The sequence below is a fragment of the Giraffa tippelskirchi genome, chromosome 7 (assembly GCF_054371585.1).
Source record: "Giraffa tippelskirchi isolate mGirTip1 chromosome 7, T2T-mGirTip1v1.2.pri, whole genome shotgun sequence".
NCBI lineage: Eukaryota > Metazoa > Chordata > Mammalia > Artiodactyla > Giraffidae > Giraffa > Giraffa tippelskirchi.
Window position 1 is genome coordinate 4002124 of NC_137281.1, and position 12412 is coordinate 4014535.

General features: G+C 47.6%; 1 protein-coding gene across 2 annotated transcripts; it reads left to right on the forward strand.

Moving 5' to 3' along the window:
* The first annotated feature begins 262 nt into the window (after positions 1–262).
* On the forward strand, positions 263–11645 carry LOC145512461 (cationic amino acid transporter 3-like). 2 transcript variants are annotated; one of them, XM_081506147.1, is made up of 12 exons: positions 263–379; positions 5977–6376; positions 6980–7138; positions 8368–8545; positions 8751–8863; positions 9013–9235; positions 9407–9546; positions 9651–9753; positions 9942–10141; positions 10346–10512; positions 10966–11074; positions 11242–11645. In XM_081506147.1, the coding sequence occupies exons 2-12, from the start codon at positions 6004–6006 to the stop codon at positions 11358–11360; spliced, it is 1884 nt and encodes a 627-aa protein (XP_081362273.1). In that variant the 5' UTR covers positions 263–379; positions 5977–6003; the 3' UTR covers positions 11361–11645. The 2 variants fall into 2 exon arrangements, with proteins under 2 accessions (XP_081362273.1, XP_081362274.1); XM_081506148.1 differs by having other exon boundaries at positions 274–379; positions 5974–6376.
* The last annotated feature ends 767 nt before the right edge of the window (positions 11646–12412 follow it).

The window sequence follows — 12412 nt, forward strand, 5'->3', positions numbered from 1 at the left end:
ATTGTGGTTGAATGGGGACAGAGGTTCCGTTTTGCCAGATGAAGAAAAGTCCCGGGGTTCCGTTGCACAAGATGAGAAGGTACTTAGCACGACTGAAATGGCTAAATTTTACGTTCTGTGTATTTTTACCACTGGCAGACTCAAGAATCTCAGAACCGTCCCCTGAGGGCAAGCTCAGAAGAGAAGTGGCTGATTGCACCACTGCAGACTTGCCCCGCCCATCCCCGCCCATCCCTGCCCAGGGCTTAAGAATTGTCTTTTTGTCGTGGGAGAGTTCCCAGATTTGGTTTTTCCAGATCTATCAGCTCCAACCCTACGCAGCTTTAAACTCAACCGAACTGACTGATACCTGTGCTCCAGGCTCTGCTCCTAAGATTTGGTAAGTCCCGCTCACCCCCTCTTCTGTAGGAGACTGGGTGCTGAGTTCAGATCCTCCTAAAGAGATCTCCTAAAAGCCTAAGAGCTTCCCACTTGGCTCAGCGGTCAAGAATCTGCCTGCCAATGCAGGTGACGCTGGAGACCATTCCATCCCTGGGTTGGGAAGATCCCCTGGAGAAGGGAATGGCAACCCCCTCCAGTACTCTTGCCTGGAGAATCCCATGGACAGAGGAGCCTGGTGGGCTACAGTCCATGGGGTCACAAAGAGTCGAAAACGACTGAACCCTCACCTAAAGAGACCTCTTCAATCCACCCACGTGTGCAGTTGGTTCCAGCTGGAGGGTGGAAAGACCCATTTTCCAGAAGAGAGCAGAAGGAGTTAGGAGTTGATAAGCTTGTGTGAGGAGAGGTGGGCAGGGGAGGAAATTGCATCAGATCTGGAGGCTCTTAGACTAATTTTTTCACAAGTGTTCAAACACTAGTAAAGATTGCTGTTATGTAGGATTTATGACACGTGGGCCACTGATTTCAGTCTCCTGTGTACTGTCGCCTGTCCATTTCTGTAGGTTCCTCCCCTATGGATGCTGGGGCAACTATAAGGGACTTACTCATCTAGAGTTTGGTACCTATGGAGGAGGGCTGTGTGGTGATTTGCTTTAAATCACTTTCGGGTTCCTTACACCCAGCAATTCTGTGAAGCTGGCTCTATTATTTATCATTGGCAGAATTTTTTTAAACGTTGGTAAAAATACACGTAGGGGCTTCCCAGGTGGCTCAGTGGTAAAGAACCCGCCTGCCAATTAGGAGATGTGGGTTCGATCCTTGGATTGGGAAGATCCCCTGGAGGAGGGCATGGCACCCCACTCCAGTATTCTTGCCCGGAGAATCCCATGGACGGAGGAGCCTGGTGGACTATGGTCCATGGGGTTGCACATGACTTAGTGACTAAGCAACAACAGAAATACACGTAACACCGTGTGACGTAAAATTTGCCATCTTAACTATTTTTAAGCTTCCAGCTCAGTGATGTTAAGTATAGTCACATTACTGGGCAGCCCATCTCGAGAGCTCTTCTCCTCTTGTAAAACTGAAACTGTGTCCTCACTTAAAAATTTCTCCTTATTTCCCTCTCACCCCAGACCCTGGAAAAGCACCATTCTATTTTCTGTCTCTAGTCAAGTAACTTTGACTAGGTACTTCATAGAAGTGGAATCATACAATTTTTGTCTTTTAGTGACTGGCAAACGTCACTTAGCATAATGTTCTCAAGGTTCTTGCACGTTGTAGCCTGTGTCAGAATATCCTTCCCGCCCTCCCCCTCCACTGCACCGCACAACACGTGGGATGTTAGTTCCCAGACCAGGGATCCAACCTGTGTCCCCTGCAGTGATTGCCTCGAGTCTTAACCGCTGGATCATCAGAGAATTCCCTTTTCTGTTTTTTCTTTGTTGTTGTTCAGTTGCTCAGTCGTGTCCAACTCTTCTCATGGGCTGCAGCACGCCAGGCTTCCTTGTCCTTCACTATCTCCCAGAGTCGACTCAGACTCACGTCCATTGAATCAGTGATGGTCATCCAACCATCTCACCCTCTGTCTTCCCCTTCTTCTCCTGCCCTCAATCTTTCCCAATATCAGCGTCTTTTCCAGTGTCAGCTCATCACATCAGGTGGCCAAAGTATTGGAGCTTCAGCATCAGTCCTTCCGATGAATATTCAGGGTTGATTTCCTTTAGGATTGACTGGTTTGATCTCCTTGCTGTCCAAGGGACTCTGAAGAGTCTTCTCCAGCACAACAGTTTGAAAGCATCAATTCTTCAATGCTCAGCCTTCTTTATGATCCATTCATGACTATTGAAAAAATCATAGCTTTGACTAAATGGACCTTTGTCAACAAGCTGATGTCTCTGCTTTTTAATATGCTGTCTATGTTTGCCATAGCTTTTCTTCCACGGAACAAGTGTCTTTTAATTTCATGGCTGCAGTCACAGTCTGCGATGATTTTGGAACCCAAGAAAATAAAGTCTGTCACTGTTTCCATTGTTTCCCCATCTATTTGCCATGAAATGATAGGACTGGATGCCATGATCTTAGTTTTTCGAATGTTGAGTTTTAAGCCAGGTTTTTCACTCTCCTTTTTCACCTTCATCAAGAGACTCTTTAGTTCCTTAAGGCTGAGTAATATTCTACTGTCTGTATAGTGTTTACCATTCCTTTGAGGATGGACTTCTGGGAGTCTTCCATCTTTCAGCTACTGTGAATACTGCTGCTATGAACATGGGTGTACAAATATCTCTTTGAGATCTTATTTTCAGTTCTTTGGGGTATACACCTGTAGGAGAAGTTGCCGGATCATAATGGTAAATCCATTTTTAGTTTTTGAAGGAACCACCATACTTTTTTTTTTTAAGAAAGATTTGAAGAACTGACTCACTGGAAATGACTCTGATGCTAGGAAAGATTGAAGGTGGGAGGAGAAGGGGATGACAGAGGATGAGATGGTTGGATTGCGTCACTGACTCGATGGACATGAGTTTGAGTAAGCTCCGGGAGCTGGTGATGGGCAGGGAGGCCTGGTGTGCTGCAGTCCATGGGGTCGCAAAGAGTCGGACACGACTAAGTGACTGAACTAACAGAATTTATTTTTTGGTTGTGCTACACAGCAGGGCATGTGGGATCTTATTGCTTGACTATGGATTGAGCCTGTATCCCCTGCACTAGAAGGCAGACTCTTACCCACTGGACAGACAGGCAAGTCCCAGGAAAAAAACATACTCGATCAACAGCAGCTGCAGCATTTATATTCCTACTAACAGGGCTAAAGTATTCAGCAGCAGCATTTGAGCAAGAAGGAAACGCATGTTCAGAGAAGTATACGACCTGTTCAAAGGCACAGGGGTGTTTGGGGAGCCAAGATTCTGATGAGTTTCCTGACTCTTAATCAAAATGCTAACCTTGGACTTTGGAGTCTCAGGGGTGGGAGACCCTGATGGCAACTCATGGTCTCTGAATCAGCCTCACCCTGCGGAGTTGTGCAGTGAGGAGATATTTCATGCCCCAAAACAGCAGGAAACAGAGTCCTGCCATTTCTGATCCAGAATGAAGGCTAGCCCCCTCTTCCTCCAGGCAGTTGGGAGGGCACTCTGGTTTGATGCTTTGACTGAGCTGGGCCACAATCTGTCCATCCCTTCCTGCGAATTCCATCTGCTTTCTACCCCAAAGCAGAGTTCCAATTCCTTGTCACTCTGCAAGCCATGGAGGAGAAAGCTTCAGGTTTTAGGATCCTTGGTGGAGAGATGGGTGGAGTGTGAGACTTGTTGTGGAATCTTGTGCCTGACGCACAGTCTGCTTAGTCACTCAGTTGTGTCTGACTCTTTGTGATCCTGTGGACTATAGCCTGCCGGTCTCCTCTGTCAACGGGGTTCTCCAGGCAGGAATACTGGAACCGGTTTTCATTCCGTCCTCCAGGGCATCTTCTCAACCCAAGCAGAGAACTTGTGTCTCCTTCACTGGCAGGTGGATTCTTTACCACTGAGCCACCTGGGGAGCCCAGAAAGGAGGTGGTCTTTGTGATTGCAGTTTCTGGATAAGATCTCAGTTGCAGGCATCCTGTCAGCATTTTTGTGACTCAGTGGGTCATCGGGCGATTGTGATTGATCTGTGTGTTGCTGCAAGGTAAACTAGCAAATCAAGATCTCTGGGATCCCTCAACTTCTTTCTAGGAGAGCAAAAACAATGGTTGAGGCACTGTGTTATTTACTCTGAGCCTGGGGAACAAATAAGAACATCAAGCTGTTTTTCCCTTGGAGATTATTTGGTGCTACTTCTTCTTTGTTTCCATCACTTCTCTAATTAGTACTGTGGAATCTGCATTTTGGAACTCGGGTAAGACCTCGGAGATTAAATCCTTTGTCTACAAACAAATGAGAGAATGAAGAGACTTTTGTACCGGAAGGGTCCTGCAGGGTCCTCCTTGAGTTGAATCCCCCCTTTTTTCCTTTTTTTTTTTAAAGCTTTTTTATTGGAATATAGCCGATTAACAATGTAATAGTTTCAGATAGACAAAGGGACTCAACCATACATATACATGTATCCATTCTTCCCCAAACTCCCTTCCCATCCAGGCTGCCGCATAACACTGAGCAGAGGAGTTCCCTGCTATCTAGTCGATTCTTGTTGATTATCCATTTTAAATACAGCAGTGTGTGCATGTCCATCCTAAACTGCCCAACAATCTCTTCCCCCTAGTCCTTTTCCCCTGGCCCTCCTTTTTTGATTCCCCGAGGGGAATAGGACTGGGACCAGAAAGGGAATAAAGTTTTGGATGGAGAGATGAATCCTAAAGTCAGCAGGGGAACTCGGTTACTGGGGGACTTGGTTTCATTGCGCTGATCACTGAGCCCCTTCAACTGTCATATCACACATAATAGGGAAGGGGGGAGTAACGATGGTAATAATTAATTTCTCTGTTTTATAGGAGAAAGGAGGACAAAGTAGTATGTAGCTTGTGAGAAATCAAACAAGCCCCACATCACAGTGCCAGATTTGAACCAGCAGAGCTGGTTGATTTTGCTTTAAAAATCAACACTCTTGGGACCTCTGTGGTGGTCCAGCGGTTAAGACTCAGTGCAACCAGTGAAAACGGCATGGGTTCAAGCCGTGGTCAGGGAACTAAGATCCCACAAACTATGCTGCAGGACCAAAAGATTAAAAAAACAAACAAACAAATCCAGCGTTCTTACCCATTTAGCTAATACCAGTTAAGCAGCTACCGTGTGCCAGGCTCTTTGTTGAAAGATTTTGCTTCTCTGTGCGTGTGTTAGTCGCTCAGTCATGTCTGACTCTTTGTGACCCCGTGGACTGTAGTTCACCAGGTTCCTCTGTCCGTGGAATTCTCCAGGCAAGAATACTGGAGTGGGTTGCCATTTGCTTCTGTGAAGGGGTGGGAAGGTTTTCTTTCTAGGTTCTTTGCCGGGTCTAATCATTAAACTTATACAAGACAGATTAAATAAACTCCTATGTATGGGAGTCCCATAAACATGCTGAGGTTCAAAGATAAGCAATTCAGGTTAAAGGCTCCCCTGAGCTAAGGAAAAGGGGGTGGGGATCTGGGGCTTCAAGGGGAAGAGAACCCGCAGGAAGATGGGAAGGTCGGTAAATAAATGTTTGCCACTCACGGCAGGTACGTCTTTCAGAGATAAAGAGTTATCTCTGGTAACAGCTCTCTTCCTGCCATAGGTCCCCTAATCTAAATGATTTGGATCAGTTAAGGGAGACTAACTTAAGCCTAACCAAGGAGACTTTTCTGAATCTTCTGGGTCTTTATCGTCTTCACCTCAAAACAACGCACAAGTCAAAGTGGCACGTTTACAGAGACATATTCTTCTCCCTCTCACTAGTCTCCAAGCAACTCTTCCAGTAACTTTGAAACACATCACAAGTCTTCTTTATGTTTGAAGAAACCAACATTCAGAGATGGAGAACTTGCCCCACATGTCCTTTTACCACCTGCCCCTCATCGCTCCATTGCTCCGTGGAATTAGACTCCCAGGGCCAAGGGCAGATGGACCTTCTTGATGACTTTGTGTCTTGTTTTCTCAGCAGATTGTAACCTCCTCAACTCCATCTAGGATGCTGCGTCACTATGTTCACCAGTTTGGTCAGAAGCTGGTCCGCCGGCGGCCACTGGAGCCCATAGAGGAGTCCGAGAGTCGCCTGTCCCGTTGTCTGAACACCCTGGACCTGGTGGCCTTGGGTGTGGGCAGCACCCTGGGGGCCGGCGTGTACATCCTGGCTGGAGAGGTGGCCAAGGATAAAGCTGGACCAGCGATTGTCATCTGCTTCCTGGTAGCTGCCCTGTCTTCTGTGTTGTCCGGGATCTGCTACGCTGAGTTTGGGGCCCGGGTACCGGGCTCCGGTTCTGCGTATCTCTACAGCTATGTCACCGTGGGACAGCTATGCGCCTTCATCACTGGCTGGAATCTTATACTGTCCTATGTCATCGGTGAGCTGATGGGGGGGGGGTGGTGTGGGGCTTAAGATGAAGAAACTAGGAGCGGGGATTTAGGTCTTAACTCGTTCATGAGAACTTTGCTGCTATCCACTTTGGTGGTGGTGGGGAGATGTGGGTCATAGTGGCAGGCAAACCTCACAGCTCCCTTCTTCTCAGCTCTCTCCTGTTATCTTTAAAGGATGGACCAAGAACGAAGAAAGGAAGGTAACTGCAGGAAGTGGGTGAGAGGGAGGCAGGGCCCACAAGCTCATCCTCTCACCATATCGAGGGTCTTTGTTCAGCTGTTGCCTTCATGGGATTTCTCTCTGCTACTTGATTGAAAATTTCAATCCTCATCTCCCAGACCTCCCACTCCCAATGACCTGTTTTCTTTTCTCTTTTTTTGCATAACATTGATCTCCTAATATTAAACAGTTGGTCTATTTTGTGGATTGTCCGAGGCTACTCTTCCCAACCCGTGAAAAGAATCTCTTTGAGATTAGAACGTTTTGTATGTTTCTCCCCAGCCCCTCCCCCTGCCCAAAGACATCCTGTGACACCAGGTAGGGGTTCAATGAATGTTTGCTAATGAATGTTCCATCTTCTGCTCGGCAGGTACGGCCAGTGTGTCCAGGGCCTGGAGCTCCGCCTTTGACAGCTTGATAGGGGACCACATCTCTCAGGTGTTACAGGGAACTTTCTCTCTGCATGTGCCCCACTTCTTGGCCAAGTACCCAGACTTTTTTGCACTGGGCCTGGTGCTGCTGCTCACGGGTAAGACAGGGATCACCGATAGGATGGGAAGAGCGGGGTGTGGAAGGGGGGAGCTGGGTTGGAAAAGGCTTGGGGTGGAAGAACGGTGGGAGGATTACCACTGGATTGAAGGTTCTAGGATATGAGAGACAGGAAGGTGAGACGTAGACCACTGTTTCCCACTGTTGGCACTATTTGGGTTGGATCATTCATGAGTGTGGGGGGCTGTCTTTTGCGTTTGATTTTTTTTTTGACTGTGCTGCAATGCAGGGGGATCTTAGTTCCCCTGTAGGTGCGTGTGTGTGTGCTAAGTCTCTCAGTGGTATCTGACTCTTTGCGACCCCATAGACTGCAGCCCTCCAGGCTCCTGCCCATGGAATTCTCTAGGCAAGAATACTGGAGTGAGTTACCATTCCCTTCTCCAGCGAATCTTCCAGACCTGGGAATTGAACCTGTATCTCCTACATTGACAGGAGGTTCTTTACCACCAGTGCCACCTGGGAAGCCCCTTAATTCCCCTGTGTGCACGCATGCTCAGTCACTTCAGTCACCTCCAACTCTTTGCGACCCTATGACTGTAGCCTGCCAGGCTCCTCTCTCCCCTATTAGGGGTCAAACCTGTGCCCCCTGAGGTCGAGGCACAGAGTCTTAAGCGCTGGACCACCAGGGAAGTCCCTGGGTTTTGTTTTTGTTGTTTTAAATCTTGGTCAGGTGTTGAGTGGCATCCCTGGCCTTCACTCACTAGACACCAGTGATGCCCGCCCTCACGCCAACCTGTGACAATCAGAATGTCTCCAGACAGTGCCAACTGCTTAGGGGACAAGATCACCCCACTGAGAACCATTCACATAGACCAACAAGTTTCTTCCTCTGTACTGAGATCAAAGATTGTTTTTTTTAATTAAGAGGTAATTTACATAGCATAAAATCAACCATTTCATCCTTTTCCCCAGTTTTACTGAGATATAATTGACATGCAACATTTATAAGTTTAAGGTGTACAGCCTGATGATTTGATAGACCTGTCCACTGGGAGATGATAGCCACAGTAAGAAATTAACTAAAGTGTGCAATTCAGTGGGACTTAGTACATTCACAGTGTTCAGTAACCATCACCTCCATCTAGCTCCAAACATGTTCATCACAACAAAAGGAAACCCTGTACCCACTGAGCAGTCACTGTCCACCTCCTCAGGACCCTATCCCCTTGTAACCACTTTTGGATGTCTCACATTCCATCTTTTTCACAGGACTACTGGTTCTGGGAGCTGGTGAGTCGGCCCTAGTTAACAAAGTGTTCACAGGCTTGAACCTTTTGGTTCTCAGCTTCATCATCATCTCTGGCATCATTAAGGGAGACCCACACAACTGGCAGCTCACGGAACAGGACTACAAACCAAACATATCTGGATCCAATGATTCCTCTAGGTCAGGAGGGTTCTCTGGGCCTTAGTAATGCATGTGGAGGAGGGTGCAGAGATGGGAACGTGGTGGAGACTAAAGAGACCTGGGCTGATGAATCCAGGTGATGGGGCTCCTGGAGCCCAGGACTAGTGGTGTGAAGGGAAGAGTCCAGAAGTGATGGCTGAACTCACCTTCCTCACCTGCTTTCTTGCTCCTTCTCTCACCATAGCCTGGGCCCTCTGGGTGCTGGAGGGTTTGTGCCTTTTGGCTTTAATGGGATTTTCCAAGGAGCAGCAACGTGTTTCTACGCATTTGTCGGTTTTGATGTCATTGCTACTACAGGTAACGTGGTCATGGTCCCATCCCGGGTGTGGCCTTGGATTGGGCTTTGCTTGGGTATAGGGGTTTCTTTTGGAGGTTCAACAGGAAAGGGGATATTGTGCTTTCACCCTGGTGTGTTTCCTGACCCCGTACTTCCTCCAATCCTGCAGGGGAAGAAGCCCGAAATCCCCAGCGCTCCATCCCCTTGGGCATCGTGATCTCGCTCTTCATCTGCTTTTTGGCGTATTTTGGTGTCTCAGCCTCACTCACCCTCATGGTGCCCTACTACCAGATTCACCCTGCGAGCCCCTTGCCGCAGGCTTTTCTCCACGTTGGCTGGGACCCTGCCAGATATGTGGTGGCTGTTGGCACCCTCTGTGCTCTTACATCCAGGTCAGCGTCATGGTTTTCTCCCTGTCTAGGGTCAGATGCTCGGGTATCCCCGCCCTTGGGATTGAGAGACAAAGAGAGCAAGACTTCTTGCCCCATGTAGACAAGGGAGTGGATGCCCTGGTCCCTCCTGCTTCTCCACGTCCCCACACGTGTCCTCCTTGTCTCTCACAGCCTCCTGGGTGCCATGTTCCCCATGCCCCGTGTGATCTACTCAATGGCAGATGACGGGCTCCTTTTCCGGGGACTTGCCCGCATCCACGCCCGCACACGTACCCCCATCATGGCCACCTTGGCTTCTGGAATTCTTGCAGGTAAAGAAATGGTGGCCGTTCCTTCTTTGATCAGTTTTCTTAGTTTGGCTATTTCTCCCGGGTTCTCACTCCCCTCCCCCACGTTGTCTGTGCCCTCCTTCTAGGGGTCATGGCGTTACTCTTTGAGCTCCGTGACCTGGTGGACCTCATGTCCATTGGGACCCTGCTCGCTTACTCCCTCGTGGCATTTTGTGTCCTTGTCCTCAGGTGAGAGCCCACAGCACCTTGGGTAGGAGACCTTGGAGACGTGGGATTGATGAGGAGGGAACTGTCTTCTGCTTTCACTCCACCTTCTAAATGTCTGCTCTGCTTAAGGCAGCAGAGATGTGGAATAGGCTGTGTGAGTTGGATGAGTAGGGGCTGCTGTTAACATTGCTTTACTATCTCTAATTCAGATACCAGCCGGATGAGAATTTAAGCAAGACCAAGAAAACAGAGAAAGGAACTGAGATGGAGTCTGTAGTTGAAGCAAGTCCTTTGGACACTGCACCTGAAGTGGGAACCTCAAAGATTCTCAAGAGTCTGTGTCACCCTACCAGCACCGTCCCCACCCGGACATCTGGCCAGATTGTCTATGGATGTGCCTTACTGCTTGGTGAGCAGTGGGATCTCTCTCTGGAGGTATTCTGAAATTGACGAGATAAGGTGGGAATGTGTATTTCATCAGTTGAGGAATGCTGGAGATATGATGACCCTTCATGATGTGGGAAGTTTTGGGGAGGAGTGTGACCCAAGGTCTTGACATCTTCAGCTTCTGGAGTCAAACCTGTTCTGTTCTCCTCCTCCTTGACCCCTGCAGTTCTCCTGCAGGCCATCCTGAGCCTGATCCTGGCCCACGGGCGCAGCCAGGTGTTCTCTGGAGACCCCATGCTCACAACCGTGGCTGTGCTGCTGCTGCTGCTCATCAGTGGGGTCACGGCCATCATCTGGAGGCAGCCCCAGGACCCCTCTCCTCTTCACTTCAAGGTTGGTGACCTTATGTGTCCACCTCGAGTGAAGGAAGTCTGTGTGCTTTAGGTCAAAACATGCTTCACTGGGACTTCCCTGGTGGTCCAGTGGCTAAACTCTGAGCTCCCAATGCAGGGGGCCCGGGTTCCCTCCCTGGTCAGGGGGCTAATCCCACAGGGTGCAACTAAAGATCCGCGTATGCAATGAAGATGGAAGATCCCACCTGCTGCAGTTAAGACCTAGTGCAGTCAAATAAAGAAATACTTTAAAAAATCTGTTTAGTCACCCTTTTCTGTACCAGGGAAGGCGAGTTGTTAAAAGCCTTCCCTGGCCCACACTCAGTGCCTTACACATACAATCTGAGTGGGCACAGAATACAGAGCCCGAGGACTGGTCTTCTCGCCCATTGGGGTCGGGTCTCCCTCTCAGACGTCTGGTCTGTGTTCAGGGATGAATTGACTCTGCCCACAGGTCCCTGCTCTGCCTGTCCTCCCACTGGTGAGCATCTTCGTGAACATTTACCTGATGATACAGATGACTTTTAGGACTTGGGTCCAATTTGGAGTCTGGAATTTGATTGGTAAGAGGTTTTCTAGGATAAAGAGACCGCTTGAGGGACTGAACCGAATGCTCTTCCTACGGCATCTCCCCTAAACTGTCTTGGCCGCCATAATAGGAGGCGTTTGGGGCATTTGTAACTGGGTGCAACTCCTACTTTTCCTTTTCATTGTCTCATTGTCCTCCTAGGATTTATCATATACTTTGGATACGGGATCCGACACAGCTTGGAGAACAGTGAGCAACGGCCGGCAGCCTCCACCTCCCAGACTCTTGACAAGAACACCTCGGGTGCTGAGTCATCTTAACCAGAAGACGTAGATGCTGTGTGGAATCCCTCCATGCCCTGGAGGATCTGCTGGTTCCAGGGGCACTTTAAGTCTCTATGGACTGTGACGGTGGGGGTGCATTTAGGGCCCTTTACTCATTGCTAGTGGGTGAAATGACTTATCTATTGTCTAGTAAACTTTTCAAAGCATGATAGATATGTACAGAAAAGTGCATACCTCATACCTGTGCAGCAAGATGAGTTTTCACAGAGAGTACAAGCTAAACAGAAAAAATAAATAAATAAACTACTAACCTGCGTGGAAGAAGTATCATTGTGTGCCTTTTTCCAACAAGAACACATAGATTGCCACACGAGAAGAAAATGCGGGTAACTATATACTGTGTCAAGGGTTGCACTGTGTTTATTTATTTTCTGTGATGTGACTCTTCATTAATCTTCTTTAATGCCATTCACTAACTCTTTGTTTTTATTTCCCAAGAACTCTGTGGAAATTGTTCCTAAATATTAAAAAAGGTTGAGGGACTTTCTTGGCAGTTCAGTGGTTAGGAGTCCGAACTTTCACTGCTGGGTTCAGGTTGGATCCTTGATGGGGGAACTAAGGCCTGCAAGACACATGGTACATCCAAATTTTTTTTTTTAATTGATGCTGCTGGAGTTTCTTTTTGTTACTGTTGAAATGCAATGCAATTTTGTGTCTTTATTTAAAATTTTCTGGAAAAAAAACCCCCTAGATGTATACCATTTTAAATTTACCATTATACCTCTCAGTAAAGCTGGAATCCAGATAAAATAGGGAAATTGATTGACTTTAGCACATTCATCATTCATTTTGAAGATGATATCATCATACAGTGATTCTTAAGCATACTGGATTTTTTATGTCTATATATTTCCACTGGAATATTTTCATACACCATCTGCTGTCTTTACCCATTCATTCATTCAATTTTTTTAGATTGAGGTACAATTGATTTACAATATTATACTAGTTCCAGGTGTACAACACAGTGACATAATTTTATAGGTTGTATTTCATTTAGAGTAATTATATATTAATATAATGGCTTT